Below are 20609 nucleotides of genomic sequence, written 5' to 3'. Positions count from 1 at the left end.
GGTGATTTGAATGTTGTTGTGTGACTGAGTGTTTTTACTTGATGGGAGCGGGGAGAAGAAGATTCTCTTTCATATTGTCAGTGAGTCCGGAGTGGACGTAGCTTTTTTTTTTTTTTGTACCAAGTCTTGAACCAACTTACAAGACTGCGATGTTCTACGCCACAAGAGGCGGCAAATTTGCAATTCGCTGCCATATTGCGCTCTTCTTTCTATTAGTTATTTCATTTGTCAACGAACTCATTAAGCACAACTTTTCCAACCTTACCTAGCAAAAAAAAAACAAAAAAACAAAAAAAAAAACCCAACAACAACAAAAGCACAGTCAAGATATATAAAAAGAGAAGATAACGAACACTACTTCATTCTTCTAACAAGATCCAGATATGAAGGAGACTTATAACGCGCAAAATCCGAATCCTTGGGAAACGCTCAATGCGCCGAAATGTCACAGAAAAGTACACCAATAAAACATTAGCAGCTGCAGAAAACCAAAAGGAAAGTTAGAATCAAACGATCGGACGGCTAAAAAAGGACCACAGTTGTGAGCGAACGATCTGCTGCTACAAAGCGCATGACCACTACTCACAACACAGGACCACAAATCAGAAAAAGGAAAAAAAAGGTGTTTGCATGGGCAAAAATGAAAAGTTAGATCATCAGGTGCTTGGCCCTGCAGTACAGTCCACAGTCCTCTTGACGAGTGCTGAGCTACATGCACTGTGGTCGTATCTCTGTGACCTGTATATAGCTGATCAATACAGGCCACACTGTCAAACTGCACGATGACCTCCTCTGATGATTGTGATCAACATCTACAAGCCACATGAGTTAAGTGTCTTTGTGTTGTGATCAACATCTACAAGCCGCATGATGTAAGTGTCTTTGTGTTGCATTCTGCGAACTGACTGATCTACAGGCTGGATGTCGATCGCTCTCGCGTGCTTCACTCACTGTCACAGCGAACTTGAGTTACAGTAAAGAAAGTGAAGCGACGATCCCCTTTGTCATTGTATAATATGATAAGATTCCTTCATAGTCTTAAGATGTTCTCAGTATATTCTCAATATTTTTCCGATGTCATCGATCCTTGTTATCTGGAGTCGTCGCCGTTAGATCTACAGTGATCGCCCTTATTAACCACAAATAACCACAAAACTACAAATAGTTTGCACTTCTTTCTCGTGGAACGGCTGAGACTCTCAGCTGCCAGTGTTAGTATCAGCTGCGCAAAGGACTGTTAGTGTCCGCCATAGAAGCAAACTCCGAGAAAAGCTCGTGAGAAATGTCGCCCGTGTAACCGCACTTCAGCAATCGGAACGTCGACACCCTGACCTTGAGGGAATACCTAGGGAACTCCACGTGTGCGCATGCGCGAACCAACGTTTACCGAGAAATGTCACCAATCGGGCCGTCGACACCCTGACCTTGAGGGAATACCTAGGGAACTCCACGTGTGCGCATGCGCGAACCAACGTTTACCGAGAAATGTCACCAATCGGGCCGTCGACACCTTGACCTTGAGGGAATACCTAGGGAACTCCACGTGTGCGCATGCGCGAACCAACGTTTACCGAGTAATGTCACCAATCGGGACGTCGACACCCTGACCTTGAGGGAATACCTAGGGAACTCCACGTGTGCGCATGCGCGAACCAACGTTTACCGAGAATCGAGAACAATGGAAGAAAAACATGAAGCAGACAACATACCGCCATATAAGAAGCCCAGAAAGGCAAACTGCATGACAAACAAACAAATCTGGATCTTCTTAGAAGAATGAAGTAGTGTTCGTTATCTTCTCTTTTTATACATCTTGACTGTGCTTTTGTTGTTGTTGGGGTTTTTTTTGTTTTTTGTTGTTGTTGTTTGTTTTTTTTTTTTTGTCTTTCACACCTTCCCCTTCCACCTAATTTTCCCAGGCCCTTTCCAGGCTAACAAAGCATTTAAAATAAAAAAAATAGTACAGCACGTTGGTCAGCACACACATTTGAAAGGTACCTGTCGCATAGAAACGAAGGGCAAGACATACTTGCAATGTCGGTGTGTCACTGCGCCCTCGATTCGCAAATGTTAAAGCCTCCTGAATGTCGTCGACGATCTCCAGGATGTCAACTCTTCGAAATTTTAAACGTTCGTATATCGTTATGTCATCCCATGAATTGATGGGATTACTTTCATCCCGAAATATCCTGTTTCTGTGAAGATTTCGGTCCGCGTCATACAGCAAAAACAACACGGCGGCCATGTTTAACGAGCCCTTCGCAAGTTACAGGCGCCAGCGGCCGTCTCTACACTTACAGGCCGAATCAGCCGCCAGCGCAGCCAAAAGATGCGACATGTCTCAGCCTCTACCGCACTTAGAGGGTGGTCGGACCTTTGATGGCCTCTAAGTGGCTTAGCGGCCCGATGTGACTATGGCACCTGGTAAACAAGTTTACAGCTCTGTTTGTTGCCAGTCTAAAGTGTAACGCTGACACCAGTGTAACACTAGCACTATTATAACACTAGCACCAGTGTAACACTAACACCAGAGTAATGCTGACACCTGCCTGACTTGTGGCAGTCTTCCCTCAGGTGAGGATCTTCACGCCCAAGATGCCCGTCAGTCAGGGCGGTGTGGACTACGACCTGCAGGTCAGCGCCGACAAGCCCATCAACCTGGAGTTCACCACCAGTCGTACGGGAGTGAGGGGTAAGAGACCTCGTTTTTAGTTCGGAGAGTCCTTTTTGTCAGAAGTTCCGCTTCTTTCTCTTTCTTTCTTGTCTGTCTGTCGTGCTTTAAAAAATATTTTTCGTTCTATTTTATTTTCATAGCTTTTTTTTTTCTCCACCTTTTTTCCGTTTCATACAGGTATGTACTAAAATTACAAAATGATTACATTTGCGCAGAAACTTCGTAGGGAATTTCACCTACTGAATCCATGCATATACTGGCCTGTTATCTATATTGTGACTTCTTATCAAGATCGAATATTCCCTGACGACACAACAGAAGCTGACATCTTTACATACAGGATCTTTACAGTGCTAGCCTCGAGGCAAACCCCTTAAGTAAATACCAGTGTAAGTTACCTGCAATAATTTCTCCCTGACAAACACTATAAATTTTCACAGAATTGAGGTTGAGAGTGTTAAAATATTAGTTTCTGTGACCTAATGATTGGTACATTTTTGTTCCCTTGCTACATTATCAACATTGGAATATAGTCAGACTGCTTAGTAATTGTTTTCATTGCAACTTATTAACAAATGTTGTTTTAAAAAAAACAACCTCCGAAAGTCTGTCAAAAGTAATGGCATGAAGCGCTAGTATTGATAAAAAAAAAATTAATGTACTGAAAGTTAATTTTACACTTAGAAGTGCAGCAAGAGCTGGCCCAACTACTTTTAGTTAACTCTTGCTGATTCACCTGCATACAAACAATTGTAGCCACAGCAGAATCTAGCAAGACCTTCCAAAGATGTGCTGATGTCAGGATGAAATGGGATACTGTGTTGCTCTTAGTGGCGACAGCTGACATTTAGCTCGATGAGAATGAAACCAAAATATTTTTTCTAGAAAGTAGTGATAGTGAAGATGTTGTTCATAGATAATTCCCACGAAAAAAAAATCAAGCGTCGATGCAAACCTACGCAATCTTTCAGTGACTCAAGCAAGAGCAACCCTTGTGAAAGACAAACATGTCTGTACTTCAACACTCACCAAGTGCGAACAATAAACGATTGCACTTTAGTAAGGTGACCAGACGTTTCGGGGTGCGAAAGCGGGACACGTGCCGATGATGGTGACGTCACCGACAAAGAACGCCGATAAAGGAGGTGGGGGTGTCATGACCTCACGAATTGCCGAGCCCAGGAATTGCCTTCTCACAGTGCGCAGGCGCAGAGGGGTCAACAGGTCATGTTTACCACTGACGGGTCATTTCCGCCCGTCAACGGCAAATCTGGTGAAAGCCAAAAAGCGGGACAGTGGGCGTTCCGCACTATGAGCAGGCGGGACACGAGGTCAAAAGCCGGGACGTCTGGTCACCTTACCCTTTGGAGATAACATAGTCCTAACATTCATGTCAGAGCATTGTGTGTGAGAGAGATAAAGACACAGAATCTGTGTGCGTGTGGGTTCTCTCAGTGACTGAATAAGACTCGCATACTCCCAAAGAACTGAGATTGCAGGAATTTTATCAGTCTATCCAATTATTGGTTGTTCTTGTTGTTGTTTTTAATATTAGGTCTTATTTATGGAAGCAGTAAAGAAAGCGCCGAGCTAAAGACAGAGTTGCTAGTGTAGTCTGTCGATGTCAGTCCGTGCATGCAATAAGCTGCAGAAAGTAGGTCAGGGACCTGTAAAGGTCAGGTTATTCATACGCGCCAATCAAATGTCTTCGTATAAATTAAGGTTTCGGCCTGACTGTGTAATCTCTGAGAAATATCAGTCACATGATTCTCTTCTTTGGGAGGACGTTCTACTTTTCTTCTCAGACAACACATCTTAGCAAATTACTCTTGCTTTTTGTGAAAAAAAAAATCATCAGCAGTGTAGAAGATGTCAGCGGTAGCAGACGACGCAGGAGAAATCGACGTGGACAGTTTTGATTATGTCCACTTGGTAATTCCTGATGTGAACGGGCTGCCTCGAGGACAAGTCATCCCCAGACGGTTTGTCCGCCAGAAGCTAGAAGCAGGTGTCGAGCTCCCCTACAGTAAGTTGCATCAAATTAAACCATGATCGATGTAGTATGTTAAAGCGGTAGACCAGGGATGCACAACCTACGGCCCGCGGGCCATATCCGGCCCGCGACGCGGTGCCATCCGGCCCGCGAAACTTCTGCCCACAGTGCAGGAAATCGGCATGTTAGTAATAAAAGAAGACCTAAAAAAACGAAAAAAAAGGGAAGAAGAAGTATTTATCCCCACGTAGGGGCGTTTCCCAATCTTTTTTTTCGATGGACGAACATTTCTATTCAGTTCTCCGACTTGATGTCTCTACGATGAGGCCGGAGATTCAGAAGTTGGTTTCGCGAAAACAACTTCAAATATCCCACTAATTACTACATAATTAATGGTAAGTACAACTTGTTTATAATAAAAAATGGTATCTGCTCTAATTTTTTTTCCCTTTTTGTATTTTTGCGGTGAAGTGGCCCGCGACACGGCTGTCCGAAATGGATATGGCCCGCGACACGGCTGTCCGAAATGGATATGGCCCGCAGGCCGAAAAAGGTTGGGCATCACTGCGGTAGACTATTGCCATGAGTACAACTGACACGAATATATCGCCCAAGGGAGCCTATCCTCCACCGATGATTTGACGTTGGTTGTCTCCCATGGACTATGTTTGACCGTGTTTATATATATTAAAAAAAAAAGTAGAGAATGAAAGAGTTTGTTTGAATAAAATTAATTTCAGCTAAAAACTGTCATAAATTTGGGTTTAATGATTGTGTTGTTATTTATAACAATGAATTTCAAAAACATTCAATTTTTTTCCCCTTGAATTCGTCACCCCAAAGTGCAGCGACTCACTAAAGCTTTTAACCAAAACATCAATTTTTGCAAGTGGGCTATTTTCCCTCTCCAAAGCTCCGAAACTCCCTTACCCCCTCCCCACAGTGCGAAAGGTGGAAGCACTTTCTGTATAACTACAACAACAACAACAACAAATGTTTGTTCGTCCTCCATCTACTACAGCCCCTACATGAAAACGCTTCTATCGTCTTTAGTAGGAGAAAACTTGCTTAAATATCTCAGCAATCTGCTCTTGGATAAAGGATGATTAATACCAAGGCGTCTTTAAAGCAGTTGCTATTAGTAAAACTAATCCTTTTGAACTATATTTACTTAGTCTACCGTTACTGGCCACATTATCCTGACTTCGGGATGGCTAAATGACTCAATGTAATTTTGTTTCATTCCAGATGTATTAATGCTTGGGCCTAACTCGGAGTACAGCACAAAAATAGAAGAGTACAGAACCCTTGAGAATCGGATGTGGAAGCCTGACCTTTCATCTTTGATAGCCACGCCATGGTGCGACTCGGGTTCCCGACGCACAGCTTTCGTTCTTTGCGATCTTCTGAAAAGGGACGGTACTCCTGATGGGTTGTCCACCCGTGGCATAGTGCAACAACTTCTTCGCGAGCTAAGGGACAAATTCGGACTCACGATTAAAGTTGCTTTCGAGTTTGAATTCATCGTCATGAAAGAAGTAATTAACATTTTTAAATGTTTGCGCTTTGAAGATGGATGTCTGTCAAACAAGCTAACTTAGAAAAAATATAATTCACTGTTAATCGTTAAATAATTATTTGTTAAATACAATTTCGTTGTGTATATTTTTTTTTAGGATACTCTAGAACCTCTTGGAGGAGACAGCTTCCAATTTGAGGATATTCGCAGAACAGAAGGTCATCGTGATCTTTTGTACGACCTGTGCGAGACGCTGGAGAAGGCTGGCCTGTACGTGACATCTATTACCTCTGAGTTTTTCGCCGGCCAATGGGAGCTCAACTTCGACCCCATAGAAGGCATCAAAGCCGCCGACATGGCGTTCCACGTGAAGAACGCCGTTAAGGGCTTCTTCAAGAGGCGCGGCTACACGGCCACCTTCATGTCGGTGCCTGATGGCAAGCTAGGGCGCAGCGGCCTTCACCTCAACCACTCTCTGTGGACGGCGGCCGGTCAGAACGCCATGGTGGACGACCAGAGGAAGGACGCCATCTCCGACCTCGCTCTACGTTGGAACGCCGGCATCCTGAAGCACGCGCGGGCTCTGACAGCACTGTGTTGTCCCACCATCAACTGTTACCGACGACTGAACCGAGTGACCTGCCCCTCCGAAACCACCTGGGCTGTGGAGCATCGCACAGGTATGACCCGCTTTAAGGTCAGCAACAACAACGTGTACCTGGAGAGTCGCCTGCCTTCCGGTGCAGCTAATCCTTACCTGGCCATCGCTGGTCACCTGGCAGCAGGAATGGCAGGACTGGAGGCCGCGGAAATCGAACTGCCACCGGAAATGGATGTCGAGCATGCACAAAAGTTGCCGACGTCACTGGGAGAAGCCTTGGACTGCCTTGAGAAGGATACAGTGATGGTGGAAGCGTTGGGTCGACGGTTTGTGTCGCATCTTCTGATTGGAAAACGCGACCATGAACTTCATCAGTATAGTCTTCTTTCCCCAGACACAGAGGAGGAGAAAATTAAATACGAGAGAAAGAAATATCTTGTTAGCCTGTAGGTATTTGTCTTCTTCTCCAAATTAATATTCTAGAAATCTGCAAGCTCCAGGAAAATCCATGTAACACGTGACAGTGAACAAACGCATAATAGTGTGACATTTGCTCTTTGAGCCAGAATTTATTGATTGAAAGGAAGTGGTCCAAAGACCAAAGATAATGCTGACGCAGTTGGTTTAATCGTTGGCAGCAGATGGTTAATTAATAATGTTTATAGAAACTTAGATTTATCAGTCACGTGCAGGCTGAAATGTGTTAGGTCATACCTGGGTTAACACTAGGGGTGTAGTGTAGTTTGTTAGTGTTAGGAACGGTGTCTCTAAAGTACAGTCGCTCAGGACGCATGCTAATTGTTTCAACAACGATTGCTTTTTTTGGATGTCCACGTCATAATATATTCACTTTACTGGAGGTCGAGCAGGGGAAAGGCCCAGCAGCGAGTGATTTTAACAAAACCTGTGACATAACAGTGAGGGAGGATGTGCTGCTGAGGGTGTTATAGACGAAGAGAAAGCCGTCTGCTGCCAATGAGAAAGAAAGAGGATATATGTTAACTACGTTAATCGTATGCGTGCTCTTCGTTCGTTCGTTACAGTGCTAGCCTCGAGGCAAACCCCTGAAGTAAATACCAGTGTAAGTTACCTGCAATTATTTCACCCTGACAAACACTATAAATTTTCAAAGAACTGAGCTTGAGCGTATTAAAATGTTAGTTTCTGTGACCTAATGATTGTTAAATTTTTGTTCCCTTGCTACATTATCAACATTGGAATATAGTCGGACTGCTTAGTAATTGTTTTCACTTCAATTTATTAATAATTTTTTTTAAAGAAAAAACTCCTAAAGTCTGTCAAAAGTAATGGCATGTAGCGCTAGTATTGATAAAAAATTAGTAAGTTTGCTGAAAGTTAATTGTACACTTAGGAGTGCTGCTAGAGCTACTTTTAGTTAACCCTTGCTGATTCACCTGCATACAAACACAATTGTAGCCACATCAGAATCTAGCAAAACTTTCCAAAGATGTGCTGATGTCAGGATGAAATGGGTTACTATGTTGCTTTTAGTGGCGACAGCTGATATTTAGCGCAATGACAAGGAAAATAATAAATAAAATATTTCTTCTAGAACGTTGTGATAGTGGAGATATTGTTCATAGGTAATTTCCACGAAAAAAATCAAGTGTCGATGCAACTTTAAAAAATATATGCATACCACTCTAACAGAGGCGGCGTTAGGAACCGTTAAGAACACGCGGGGCCTGGGGCCGACCATCCGCGCGGGGCCGGGGTAATGGAGTACATGTATCAATATCCCTATTGATGTGATGCCGGAAACACTGATTTATACAGAGTTAGATAGGCTGGATATATTTCGCGAAATAACGAATGAATTTAGTGTTTTAATTGTTCGTTACCTTTCCCACCGTTTGTGACAGTAGCGGCTTTTTCTTAAAGCGAAATAATATGGTGACTATAACTTAATAAAATGCTTGTTATTATTGTCAGGTTTAACGTGAAGACATGGGTTCAATAATTTTATTAATTAGAACTTAGAAGTGTTTTCTGAACGTCAATTTTTTTTGGTCACAACTTGTTTAACACAGCTAGCAATAAGTCATAAAGATGACCTCGGGGCTAAAGCGCGGGGCCCCTTCGAGAGCGGGGCCTGGGGCGGCCGCCCCATTTGCCACCCCCTAACGCCGCCACTGCACTCTAAGCAATCTTTCAGTGACTCAAGAAAGAGCAGCCCTTGTGAAAGACAAACATGTCTGTACTTCAACAATCACCAAGTGCCAACGATAAACGATTGCCCTTTAGAGATAACATAGTCCTAATATTCATGTCAGAGCAGTGTGAGAGAGAGAGAGACAAAGACAGTATCTGTGTGCGTGTGACCTCTCAGTGACTAAATAACACTCGCATCCTCCCAAATACTGAGATTGCAGCAATTTTACCAGTCTATCCAATTTTTGGTTGTTGTTGTTTTTTTTTTTTTGTTTTTTTTTTTTTTTTAATATTATGTCTTATTTGTGAAAGCTACGTCCGCTGTCAGGTAAAAAAGGAGCCGAGCTAAAGACAGAGTTACTAGTGTCGTCTGTCGAGATGGTCATATATTGTCAGCCATCGATGTCAGTCCGTGCATGCAATAAGCTGCAGAAAGTAGGTCAACAACCTGTAAAGGTCGCGTTATTCATACGCACCAATCAAATGCCTTCGTATAAATTAAGGATTACGCCTGACTGTGCAATCTCAGAGATATATCAGTCACATGATTCTCTTCTTTGGGAGGACGTTCTATTTTTCTTCTCAGACAACACATCTTAGCAAATTACTCTTGCTCTTTGTGAAAAAAAAAGATTGTCAGCAGTGTAGAAGATGTCAGCGGTAGCAGACGACGCAGGAGAAATCGAGGTGGACAGCTTTGATTATGTCCACATGGTAATTCCTGATGTGAACGGGCTGCCGCGAGGAGCAGTTATTCCCAGACGCTTCGTCCGCCAGAAGCTAACAGAAGGTGTCGACCTCGCCTACAGTAAGTTGAAATCAAATTAAAACATGATCGATGTTGTATGTTAAGGCGGTAGACTGTGGCCATGAGTAGCCAAACTGACACGAATATCCGCCCAAGGGAGCTTATCCTCCACCGATGATTGACCCTGGTTGTCTCCCATAGAATAGGCTTGAACGTGTTTGGTTTTTTTTTCTTTTTTTCTTAGAGAATGAAAGAGTTTGTTTCAATAAAATTAATTTCAGCTAAGATCAGTGATAAATTTGGGTTTAATTTTTGTGTTGATTTAGGTATAGCGAGGAAATAAAAAAAAAAACTCTGACAAATTAGACATTTCAATTTTTTTCCCCCTTGAATTCGTCACCTCAGAGTCCAGCGACTCACTAAAGCTTTTAACCAAAACATCAATATGTTTGATCTTCCTCTATTAGCACCTACCAAAAAATTTAATTTACAGTGCTTCTTTCATCTTCAGTTGGATAAAACTTCCTTTAATATCTCCAGCAATCTGCTCTTGGATAAAGAAGGATTAATACCAATGCGTCTTTAAAGCAGTTGCTATTAGTAAAACTAATCCTTTTGAAGTATATTTACCTAGTCTACCGTTACTGGCCATATTATCGTGACTTCGGGATGGCTAAATGACTCAATGTAATTTCGTTTCTTTCCAGACATATTAATGCTTGGACCTAACTCGGAGTTCAGCACCAAAATAGAAGAGTACAGAACGCTTGAGAACCGAACCTGGAAGCCTGACCTTTCAACTTTGATAGCCACGCCCTGGTGCGACTCGGGTTCCCGCCGCACAGCTTTCGTTCTCTGCGATCTTCTGAAAAGGGACGGTACTCCTGATGGGTTGTCCACCCGTGGCATACTGCAACAACTTCTTGGCAAGCTAAGGGACAAATTCGGACTCACGATTAAAGTTGCTTTCGAGTTTGAATTCATCGTCTTTAAAGAAGTAAATAACATTTATAAATGTTTGCTTGATGACAGTCTGTCAAATATGATAATTTCGAACAAATATAACACACTGTTAATTGTTAAATAATTATTTGTTAAATAGAATTTCGTTGTGTATATTTTTTAGGATACTCTAGAACCTCTTGGAGGAGACAGCTTCCAGGTTTACGATATTCGCAGAACAGAAGGTCATCGTGATCTTGTGTACGACCTGTGCGAGACGCTGGAGAAGGCGGGTCTGCACGTGACATCTATTACCTCTGAGTATTACGCCGGGCAGTGGGAGCTCAACTTCGACCCCATAGAGGGCATCAAAGCCGCCGACATGGCGTTCCACGTGAAGAACGCCGTCAAGAGCTTCTTCAAGCGGCGCGGCTACACGGCCACCTTCATGTCGGTGCCTGACGACAAGCTAGGGCGCAGCGGCCTTCACCTCAATCACTCGTTGTGGACGGCGGCCGGTCAGAACGCCATGGTGGACGACCAGAGGAAAGACGCCATCTCCGACCTCGCTCTGCGTTGGAACGCAGGACTTCTGAAGCACGCGCGGGCCCTGACAGCGCTGTGTTGTCCCACCATCAACTGCTACCGACGCCTGCACCAAGTGGCCTGCCCCTCCGAAACCACCTGGGCTGTGGAGCATCGCACAGGTATGAACCGCTTTAAGATCAGCAACAACAACGTGTACCTGGAGAGTCGCCTGCCTTCCGGTGCAGCTAATCCTTACCTGGCCATCGCTGGTCACCTGGCAGCAGGAATGGCAGGACTGGAGGCTACAGAAATGGAACTGCCACCGGAAATGGATATCGAGCATGCACAAAAGTTGCCGACGTCACTGGGAGAAGCCTTGGACTGCCTTGAGAAGGATACAGTGATGGTGGAAGCGTTGGGTCGACGGTTTGTGTCGCATCTTCTGATTGGAAAACGCGACCATGAACTTCATCAGTATAGTCTTCTCTCCCCAGACACAGAGGAGGAGAAAATTAAATACGAGAGAAAGAAATATCTTGTTAGCCTGTAGATATTTGTCTTCTTCTCCATATTAATATTCTAGAAAACTGAATTCCATGTAACACATGAAATGTGAACAAACGCATAATAGTGTGACATTAGCTCTTTACACCAGAATTTATTGATTGAAGAGGAGTGGCCAAAAGACCAAAGATAATGCTGACGCAGTTGGTTTAATCGTTGGCAGCAGACGGTTAATTAATAATGTTTATAGAAACTTAGATTTATCAGTCACGTGCAGGCTGAAACGTGTTAGGTCATACCTGGGTTAACACTAGGGGTGTAGTGTAGTGTTACTAACGGTGTCTCTAAAGTACAATCTCTCAGGACGCATGCTAATTCTTTCAAAGCGATTGCTTTTTTTTGGCTGTCCACGTCATAATACATTTAGTTTACTGGAGTTGAGGGGGGAAGGGGGAAAGGTCAAGCAGCGAGGGACCAACCTGTTACATAGCAGTGAGTAACGATGTGCTGGTGAGAATGTAATAGACGAAGAGAAAGCCGTCTGCTGCGAATGAGAAAGAAAGAGTATGTGAGAGTATCAACTACGTTAATTGTATATGTGCTCTTCGTATAGATTGTATATTTTTTGTTAATCGAGAATTATTTCTGTTTGTGCCTGTAAAGTTTATTAAAGAAGTGAACTTTCTATTTCTTTTAAAAAATGATTCCTTAAGAAAAATGAGTGCAAACTTTATGTTAGTCACAAAAACAAAAGAGCCAATGTACGTACGCGTATGCGTCTTGTGTACTTACGTCATTGCCGTATATATTTTTCCGTTAAGATTACCCATGAAGCACAAACCTCACGCTACCATTATCTTCCTCAACAAACAATTATGTTTACAAGACACATGATCATGCGTAGCAAACCAAGACAAAATAATTTTTTAATAATTCTTTTGGAATTTCCTGCATACTTTTTCATTTCTCGTTTTTCGCGTACGATTTTTATGAATTTTATGGCAATGGGCAAGATTTGTTTTATTCTATTCAAAGGTGAAACTACTTATACAGTCTGTATGGAGATCATGAATTGGTGTGGGAGTGAGAATAAGTCAGATGTTGAGTAGCGGGGCGAAACAAAAGTAATCTTTGTAATATTTTGACAGTCTTTTTTATATTAACCATAACTACTGACTGTTAAGTCTCACCAATCATGCTAATGCGGACTCGCCGGCGTCCATTCACCACAGTAGGCCAAAACACACTAGAACATTTACACAACAAGCACGCATGCATGGACACACATCCTTTTTTCAAAAAATCCCGACGACATTTTATACCCCCGAAAACAGTATAGCTTTATAAAAAGGGATATTGTTGTTGTTTACTTACCTAACATATACAAAGCCTACTATTTGAGCACTTTAGTTGGGGCAATTCAAAATCACATGTATAGTGGTTTTACTGTAATTATTGTGCTGGCGTACCTCAGTGATATACATCTAACTCGGTCCTTTCCACCTTAAAAAAACAACACTCATCATCTTTTTCCGCAGTTGTTTCACCCTTAAATTATATCATTTTAACTTTCTAAATATCTTAACTGCATCTAATCTCATCAATGTGTTGTCGGCTTCATTTGTATGGGCTCTCGTACTGCATGTATAGCCCGACAGTTCCCAGTGTAAAATGCAATGAACTATTTAAACTATTCTGAGTCACACTTCTACCTATTTACTTCATTATTTCAACTGACAGAAGAAATAACTACAAACTTTCGAGGTACTTCTTTCTCTCGAACTTAATTATTTTCTCTTCTGGGGCTGTCCAGAGAAGGTTGTATTCCGTCAGCTCACCGTCCCACTTTCCAGTGACAAAACACGACACAAACCGCTGACCAAACGCCTCCAACATTACTTCGTCATTCTCAAAGACGTCCAAAGCCTCTTCCAGCGAAACCGGCAGTTTCTGCGCATGTTCGAGATCCATTTCTGGTGGCAGTTCGATTTCCGCGGCCTCCAGTCCCGCCATTCCTGCTGCCAGATGACCAGCGATGACCAGGTAAGGATTGGCAGCGGAGGATGGCAGGCGATTTTCAATGAAGACGTTGTTATCAGACACCCTGAAGCGGGTCATACCTGTACGATGTTCCACCGCCCAGGTGTTTTTGGAAGGGCAGGCCACTCGGTGCAGGCGTCGGTAGCAGTTGATGGTGGGACAACACAGCGCTGTCAGGGCGCGCGCGTGCTTCAGGATGCCTGCGTTCCAACGCAGTGCGAGGTCGGAGATGGCGTCCTTCCTCTGGTCGTCCACCATGGCGTTCTGGCCGGCCGCCGTCCACAGAGAGTGGTTGAAGTGAAGGCCGCTGCGCCCCAGACTATCATCAGGCACCGACATGAAGGTGGCCGTGTAGCCGCGCCGCTTGAAGAAGCTCTTGACGGCGTTCTTCACGTGAAACGCCATGTCGGCGGCTTTGATGCCATCCTGAGGGTCGAAGTTGAGCTCCCATTGGCCGGCGTAAAACTCTGAGGAAAAGGACATCACGTGCAGCCCCGCCTTCTCCAGCGTCTCGCACAGGTCGTAGAACATGTCGATGTTACCCTCCGTTCTGCGAAGGTCAAAAAACTGACAGCTGTCTCCTCCGAGCGGTTCTAAAGTGTCCTAAAAACGAGCAAGCAGAATCAGTATGTCAAACACGATATATTTACTTGATACACTTTCAATGGTTTTTGCCTATTGCCAGTAACTACAGCAACAGCTTATATCGTTCTACTGATTTTTTTCTCGCACAAATGGATTACGATTTTCGAGCTATTTGTTAAGTATTTCCTGTTTTCTAGTTCTTCATAACTGATATTTTGTATAAGTACACGAAAAAAAAACAATCAAAATAAAAGATCCACTTAAATATATGCACTCACGATTTATGTGTATATATACATTTCACTGCACTTAATTCTAGAGAATGTTATTCAGAAAGTCTTCAGTACAACTTTGAGTGTTTATTGACACATTTCTTAGCCATTTTCTTACACCAATATGTGTAATTTATCGTCATGGCCACACAGTAAACTGCAGGACTTATATATCTGCTAAAAACTTATAGTAGACGGAAACGACCTGTCTCTGCTCCTTTTAAATCCTTTTCATTATTATAAATCTTGATGAACAATAATTTCAAACAAATTATTACAGTGTAGTAATTTGAATCAGTAATGAAGATGATAATTTTAACCAACGATCAAAAGCCTTAAAGGGAAATAATTCAAAGCATAATGTAATAAATGCAAAATAATGAGTTTGAAAGCTGACAAATATTGAAATTCTCTCATCTCTATTTGTCATTTTTAATTTATTCATGTCTTATTTTAACTGGTCAAGCACTGATTCTCGATAGTTAGATTTTATGTTGTTGTAAGTATTTCGACAATGTCGCTAAACAACAACAGTAGGAAGAAAATCAAATGCTCCTTTTGATAGCGACAGCTACAAAAAATACTGCCATCAGAAGAACTTATTTGCATATTTCAACTACTCTTTTCACATACACTTATTATTGGATGCTTACCTCCTTCATGACAAAGAATTCAAACTCGAAGGCAACTTTAAGTGTGAGTCCAAAATTGTCTCGTAATTTTCCAAGTAACTGCTGCACTATACCCCGGGTGGACAGCCCATCAGGAGTGCCGTCCCTTTTCAAAAGATCACAGAGAACGGAAGCTGTGCGGCGGGAGCCACTGTCGCACCAGGGCGTAGCTATCAAAGTTGAAAGGTCAGGCTTCCAGTTCCGGTTCTCCATTGTTACGTATTCTTCTATTTTCATAGTGTATTCCGAGTTGGGTCCCATCATTAGTACACCTTTAAACAAATAGGGGAAATCAGACTCTCAACAAGACCATGAATAATATCTGTTTGCTTGTAAGTCAAACCTTTTTTCATACAAACATATAAAAATTTCTTAAAATTAGTCTACAGAATTGTAGCCGTTCTCTTTAAAATAAAACGAAACTTTTGTCAAATTGTACTTTTTATTTATTTTTATTATCTAAGTTTGCGTTTGTTTGCATATAGTTGGAACAGTCAGGTTGTTGTTATGCTCTATTGACAGAATATTTGAAATTGGTTATTAAGAGATAATGCGCCTCGGGCCTGGTGAGCCGAGCCTGTACACTGCCAGCACCCTAACCTGTTCACCCGATCTTGACACATTGTGGGCTGACACACATTCTTCACTCGGCCATGAATCCTCAGCAAACGTTCCGCTTGAGCGACGGTAAGTGAAATGTGCAAAAGATTATAAGGATTACATTTAAATTTGTGAACAGTTCAGGCTGTTTAACAATTCTAAGGGTGTTAGCGATGAATCTCGGAAATCAGCATTATGAATTGTTTGTAAGTCTTCAAGTTCAACGACCAACTCCTCTTCCGATACATACTATGCACTTGTCAGGCAACCGCACGGGGGACTCAACTAGAGCAGAGAATCTCAACCTTTTTCGCGACTGTAACCTCAAAGGGTGAAAGTATATCCGTGGGTACTCCTCGTGTGTAAGTTCGCACATAAAAGTACTTATTTAAAGTACATATAGGTCGCTGACTACCCATCATAACTCTTGCCGTACGCGTACCACCGGTTGTGAACCGTGGAACTAGAGCATAAAGTAACGATGATAGGACAGATAGGCATGCCTCTTGTTGGCTGCCCATCTGTGTTGCGGTAGCTCAGTGACATTCAGTCAGTGCCAAGTGACAGCATTACAGCTTGATGAAATATAGCAGGGAAAACTTTCAAGTTGATAATTTGGTTTGTTCTTCAAATGATGTTACAAATATCCTTATGGCCCTTGGCGGGGGAAAAAAAGGTTACCCACCCTTGTTCTAGACTGGTCTTAAGCGATAGTTAATCGGTGTCTAGCGGCTTTCCGACATCATTGTGGGGTGAACAGGATGTCGCTGATGACACGACAGTGCTGACTACCCCTCTCTCCACACTCCCATTGCCGTGCCAACCCACTTCTCTATTCCACTACCCCTGGGAATAGTACATTACCACTGCCAACAGTACATTGCAGACTTGAAACGCGACTTCTCCACGTGTAATGCTATGATATTCTTTCCCCAGATATTTATTTAAAAGAAAAAGAAAACAATACACTGACCAAGGCCGGGCCCCTGTCACAGCCGCGGGCCCAGGTACACCAGACTCCCCCCAACCCCATCTCGCCAGGCCTGACACAATCACAGTGAACAATATGGCGCAACACTGAGCAGCTGTTTATTCTGGCACTGATGGGAAGTAGCTCTTGTGGTCTCTAATGCATGCATAATGCAACATTGACAACAACCTTAGTGTATGACGGCGCGTTCGCATGCTTGTTCGTGTTCCTGACATCTCGTACCGTCTCTAAACGTCGCCAGCACGCGAATACTCGTACGAAATAAGCTGTTAAAGGTATTCTGTACAATTAGAAGTATTCTAGCTGTACTCCAGTCACCTACACACAAGCGTTTACCAAATGCCACTCTAGAGTGCATGGTGTTGTTGGATAACTTTATCTTTCATGCGACTTACCGTAGTAGAGGTCAACACCCGTTTTCAGTTTCTGGCGGACAAACCGTCTGGGGATGACTTGCCCTCGCGGCAGGCCGTTCACATCAGGAATCACCATGTGGACATAATCAAAACTGTCCATGTCAATTCTGCAGCGTCGTCTGCTACCGCTGACATTTTCTACACTCGCAGACGATTTTGCAATAAACAGCGAAATACGGTGATACACATGCAGGTAGGGCGTGGAAACACGTGCTGTAATTCTTTCTTTTTGTAAATGATCCTGAGTGGAAATCGTTGCTAAAATAGGCTCACCGAGAGAAGGATGAGATCTCATGCCACTGGCGCGCCTACATACAGGGCCGTGCTTAGGGGCAGGCGGACGAGGCATCTGCCTAGGGCCCCGCGCTTCAAGGGGCCCCGCGCTTTTGATTGATATGGTAACTAGGCATATGGAAGTGTAGTCAGCCGTATCTGACTGCGGATTTTTCAGATGCACTAAATGGCTTGGAGGGCATTTGCACATGGCTGACAGATTATCGTCAAAATGGATTTTCAAGCTATCTGATTAATGCAAGAGAATTGCAGAGGATTTGGCTACAGAACCAGTTTTTAAAGCTACACGAATTAGAAAGAGAAGGAGAATGTTTGATTACGAACAATACGAAGGAGAAGATGTAGGAGGAAGAAATGCCCAGGAGGATTCCGCATCAACTGCTTCAACATGATAGTGGATACAGCAATTGCGTCTCTTCAAAGAAGATTGAACAATTAAGGAATCATAATCAAAATTTTTGGATTATCTACAACTTCAAGGAGTGCCAAAAGTCGGTGCGAAGTCATGTGGGAAGAATTTGGAAGATGTGTTAACACATGGAGAAAGCCGAGATGTCGATGGATACATGCTTGCCGAGGGAAATGGACGTATTGAAGTATGTTTTTTTCCAGATTCTGTGCATGGAGACCTTCGTAAGATGTTGACTTTCCTCTCCATTAAAGGACGATCATTCGATTTTCCGAATTTATGGATTGCCTTAAGAATTGCCCTCACAATACCTGTGACAGTAGCTTCCGGAGAACGAAGTTTCTCGAACTGAAATTAATTAAAACTTACCTGCGGTCAACGATGTGCCAAGATCGGCTGAGGAACATGGCCTGTGGCCATACTCTCCATCGAGAACAGTGTTTCTCGGAATTAGATTTCAGTGAACTGATTGATGATTTTGCTTTAATGAAGGCCAGGAAAGTTCACTTGTAAATATTTTTTAGCGTTGAAAACTTACATGTGTATATTATGCCGTATGTTACGTGTTGCTATGTTATTTGGTTACTAAATCTGAATGTCTTTAGCATGTACGTGTGTCGGTGTGTGTGTTAGTGTGTTTACTTAATGGCGGATGCAAAACCCATCAACTCAACCTCAACTACGACTGCAGACTGTAGCCTGTCTGTAGGTTCCCTTCGTTGTAACTGTAGCACTCTAGTAGTGTACGAAGTATAATGTCTTTGGGTTGTAGATTGCATCTATATTCCAGAATGTTCAGCACGGCAGCAATGAAAAGGTAGAATGCCTTGTGCGAGGGAGGAAATGATGTTCAACAATGTAGCAATGTTCAAAGTAAAATGTCTTATGCGAGGGAGGAAATGATGTTCAACAATGTAGCAATGTTCACAGTAAAAATGTCTTGTCATTGCGCGAGGGAGGAAATGATGTTCAACAATGTAGCGATGTTCAAAATGTCTTTATTGCGACGAAATAGAATGTCTGTGCGAGGAAGGGCTAGAATGTTCGAGGGCAGGGAGAATAAATAGCAGAGCTGACAGTGGTGTGGGACCTCTTTGTGAATTGGAGAGAGAGAGAAGTTAGGCCAGACGCTGAGCAAAACTGAATAAAACACTTCAGTGCGGAATTCAATCTCTGTTATTTCTGGTACGACAGCCCACTCTACGTAGCCATTTGACGTGTTGGTTACATAACCTATTGACGAACGTTACAAATAAATTAATCGTAGGCTTATGTTGTAATGTGTATGCAGCGTGCTATCAATGATAAAAGACGAGATATCCCTGAGGAAAAAAGTGACTTTAGATCCCAACTAAAACCGTGTGATCGTGGCGTGAGGGCCCCGCACATGCCCTTTTGCCTCGGGCCCCGCGGGGGCTAAGAACGGGCCTGCCTACATATGTCGTGCTACCTGGCGCTGCAGCCTTGCATGACGTGGGTACACGCAGCCGGGTAGCGGGTGGGAGAAGTATTCAACTCGACCCCGAGCTCCACTGCGCATGTCACACTCCATGCATCCCGCTCTTCCGCTCGCGGCTATTTGTGCCACACAAAGTATTGTATTTCTTGTTTGAGTAAATGTGACAATAAGAGGGTCCATCGAAAGAACAGTACTCCCTTGTGTTCGTGCACCTGTTTCCGCAAGCTCCGATTTGACCTAGGCGTGCTGCAGTGAAAGTTGTTTATCCCACAGTGAACCATGCCGCGAAATTGTAAACAATGCTGCACGAGTGATTCGAGACATACAGGTCAACATCACGTGCAAGGGGTGAATTTTAAACGCTTTCTTCAACCGACAATCATTTTAACTACGAAAAATACACAAATCGTGTGATTGTCTATCCGAGATGGCGTGTCATGGCGTAAGGTTAAAAGGTTTACTATTATATGTGCAAACCATTTTCTTGGTGCTAAAGGTTCAACAGAATATCTAGGCCACATACCAAGTTACTAGTATCCGTGTTATGCACAGGTTTACACGGGGCCGGTCAACTCGACCACACTTCGTGGTTGACTCGTCCAGTTCATAGTCGATACTATATCACCATCTATGATTCTATGTAATGATTCGACGACGAAGCAAAATAAGTGTGATTTAGTCTTCTTTATCAAGATTGGTTGACCTGTAAGCGTCGCTCTTTTTCACTTTCGTCGTTTCTGTGTGTGTGTGTACGTGTGTGAAGACGCCGTTTTATTATTATTTTTGGCAAAAAATGTGTGTAGCTTCCTTTTGTAGCTCACTCTGCCCAGTATTTTAAGGCTTCCACAACATATAGGTTTATGTACAGGCGCTGGTATACAATCGAAAGTGAAATTGAAGGTACCATAGAATTTAAAAAAATGAAATACACTTTTTGCTTTGCTTGTTTTTCTTTCTTTTTTTTAATAGTCTGTCAGATTCAAGAATTTTGTTGCAACATCCAGAAAGCTAAGTAAAGTTTTATGTAATTCATGAGATATATTTTTGAAATAAATACCTTTTATTAAGAGCAAATCTGGTCATGGTTGTGTGTTAGAACAGCAGTGTGTTGTTAAAATTTTATTCTTATGCTGTGTGGTACATGTAGCATTCCTGAAGGTTTCTAAATCTTCTGTAATCATTATCCATTTT

General features: G+C 42.9%; 3 protein-coding genes across 3 annotated transcripts; 2 read left to right on the top strand and 1 right to left on the bottom strand.

Moving 5' to 3' along the window:
• The first annotated feature begins 4202 nt into the window (after positions 1-4202).
• Positions 4203-7957, top strand: LOC112566247 (lengsin-like). The gene is made up of 3 exons (XM_025242298.1): positions 4203-4700; positions 5916-6205; positions 6344-7957. Exons 1-3 carry the CDS (start codon positions 4544-4546, stop codon positions 7235-7237), a joined length of 1341 nt encoding a protein of 446 aa, XP_025098083.1. The 5' UTR covers positions 4203-4543; the 3' UTR covers positions 7238-7957.
• Positions 7958-8940: 983 nt separating this feature from the next.
• On the top strand, positions 8941-12366 carry LOC112566246 (lengsin-like). Its single transcript, XM_025242296.1, has 3 exons — positions 8941-9767; positions 10415-10704; positions 10834-12366. The coding sequence occupies exons 1-3, from the start codon at positions 9611-9613 to the stop codon at positions 11725-11727; spliced, it is 1341 nt and encodes a 446-aa protein (XP_025098081.1). The 5' UTR covers positions 8941-9610; the 3' UTR covers positions 11728-12366.
• Positions 12075-20481, bottom strand: LOC112566245 (glutamate--isopropylamine ligase-like). The gene is made up of 4 exons (XM_025242295.1): positions 19392-20481; positions 17236-17564; positions 15232-15521; positions 12075-14324 (listed from the first exon to the last, which is right to left on the bottom strand). Exons 2-4 carry the CDS (start codon positions 17549-17551, stop codon positions 13431-13433), a joined length of 1500 nt encoding a protein of 499 aa, XP_025098080.1. The 5' UTR covers positions 17552-17564; positions 19392-20481; the 3' UTR covers positions 12075-13430.
• Between the last annotated feature and the right edge of the window lie 128 nt (positions 20482-20609).

The sequence above is a fragment of the Pomacea canaliculata genome, linkage group LG6, assembly GCF_003073045.1.
Source record: "Pomacea canaliculata isolate SZHN2017 linkage group LG6, ASM307304v1, whole genome shotgun sequence".
Classification (NCBI taxonomy): Eukaryota; Metazoa; Mollusca; class Gastropoda; order Architaenioglossa; family Ampullariidae; genus Pomacea; species Pomacea canaliculata.
The sequence above is the reverse complement of the archived record's forward strand: the minus strand, read 5'-3'. Positions and strand labels throughout refer to the sequence as shown.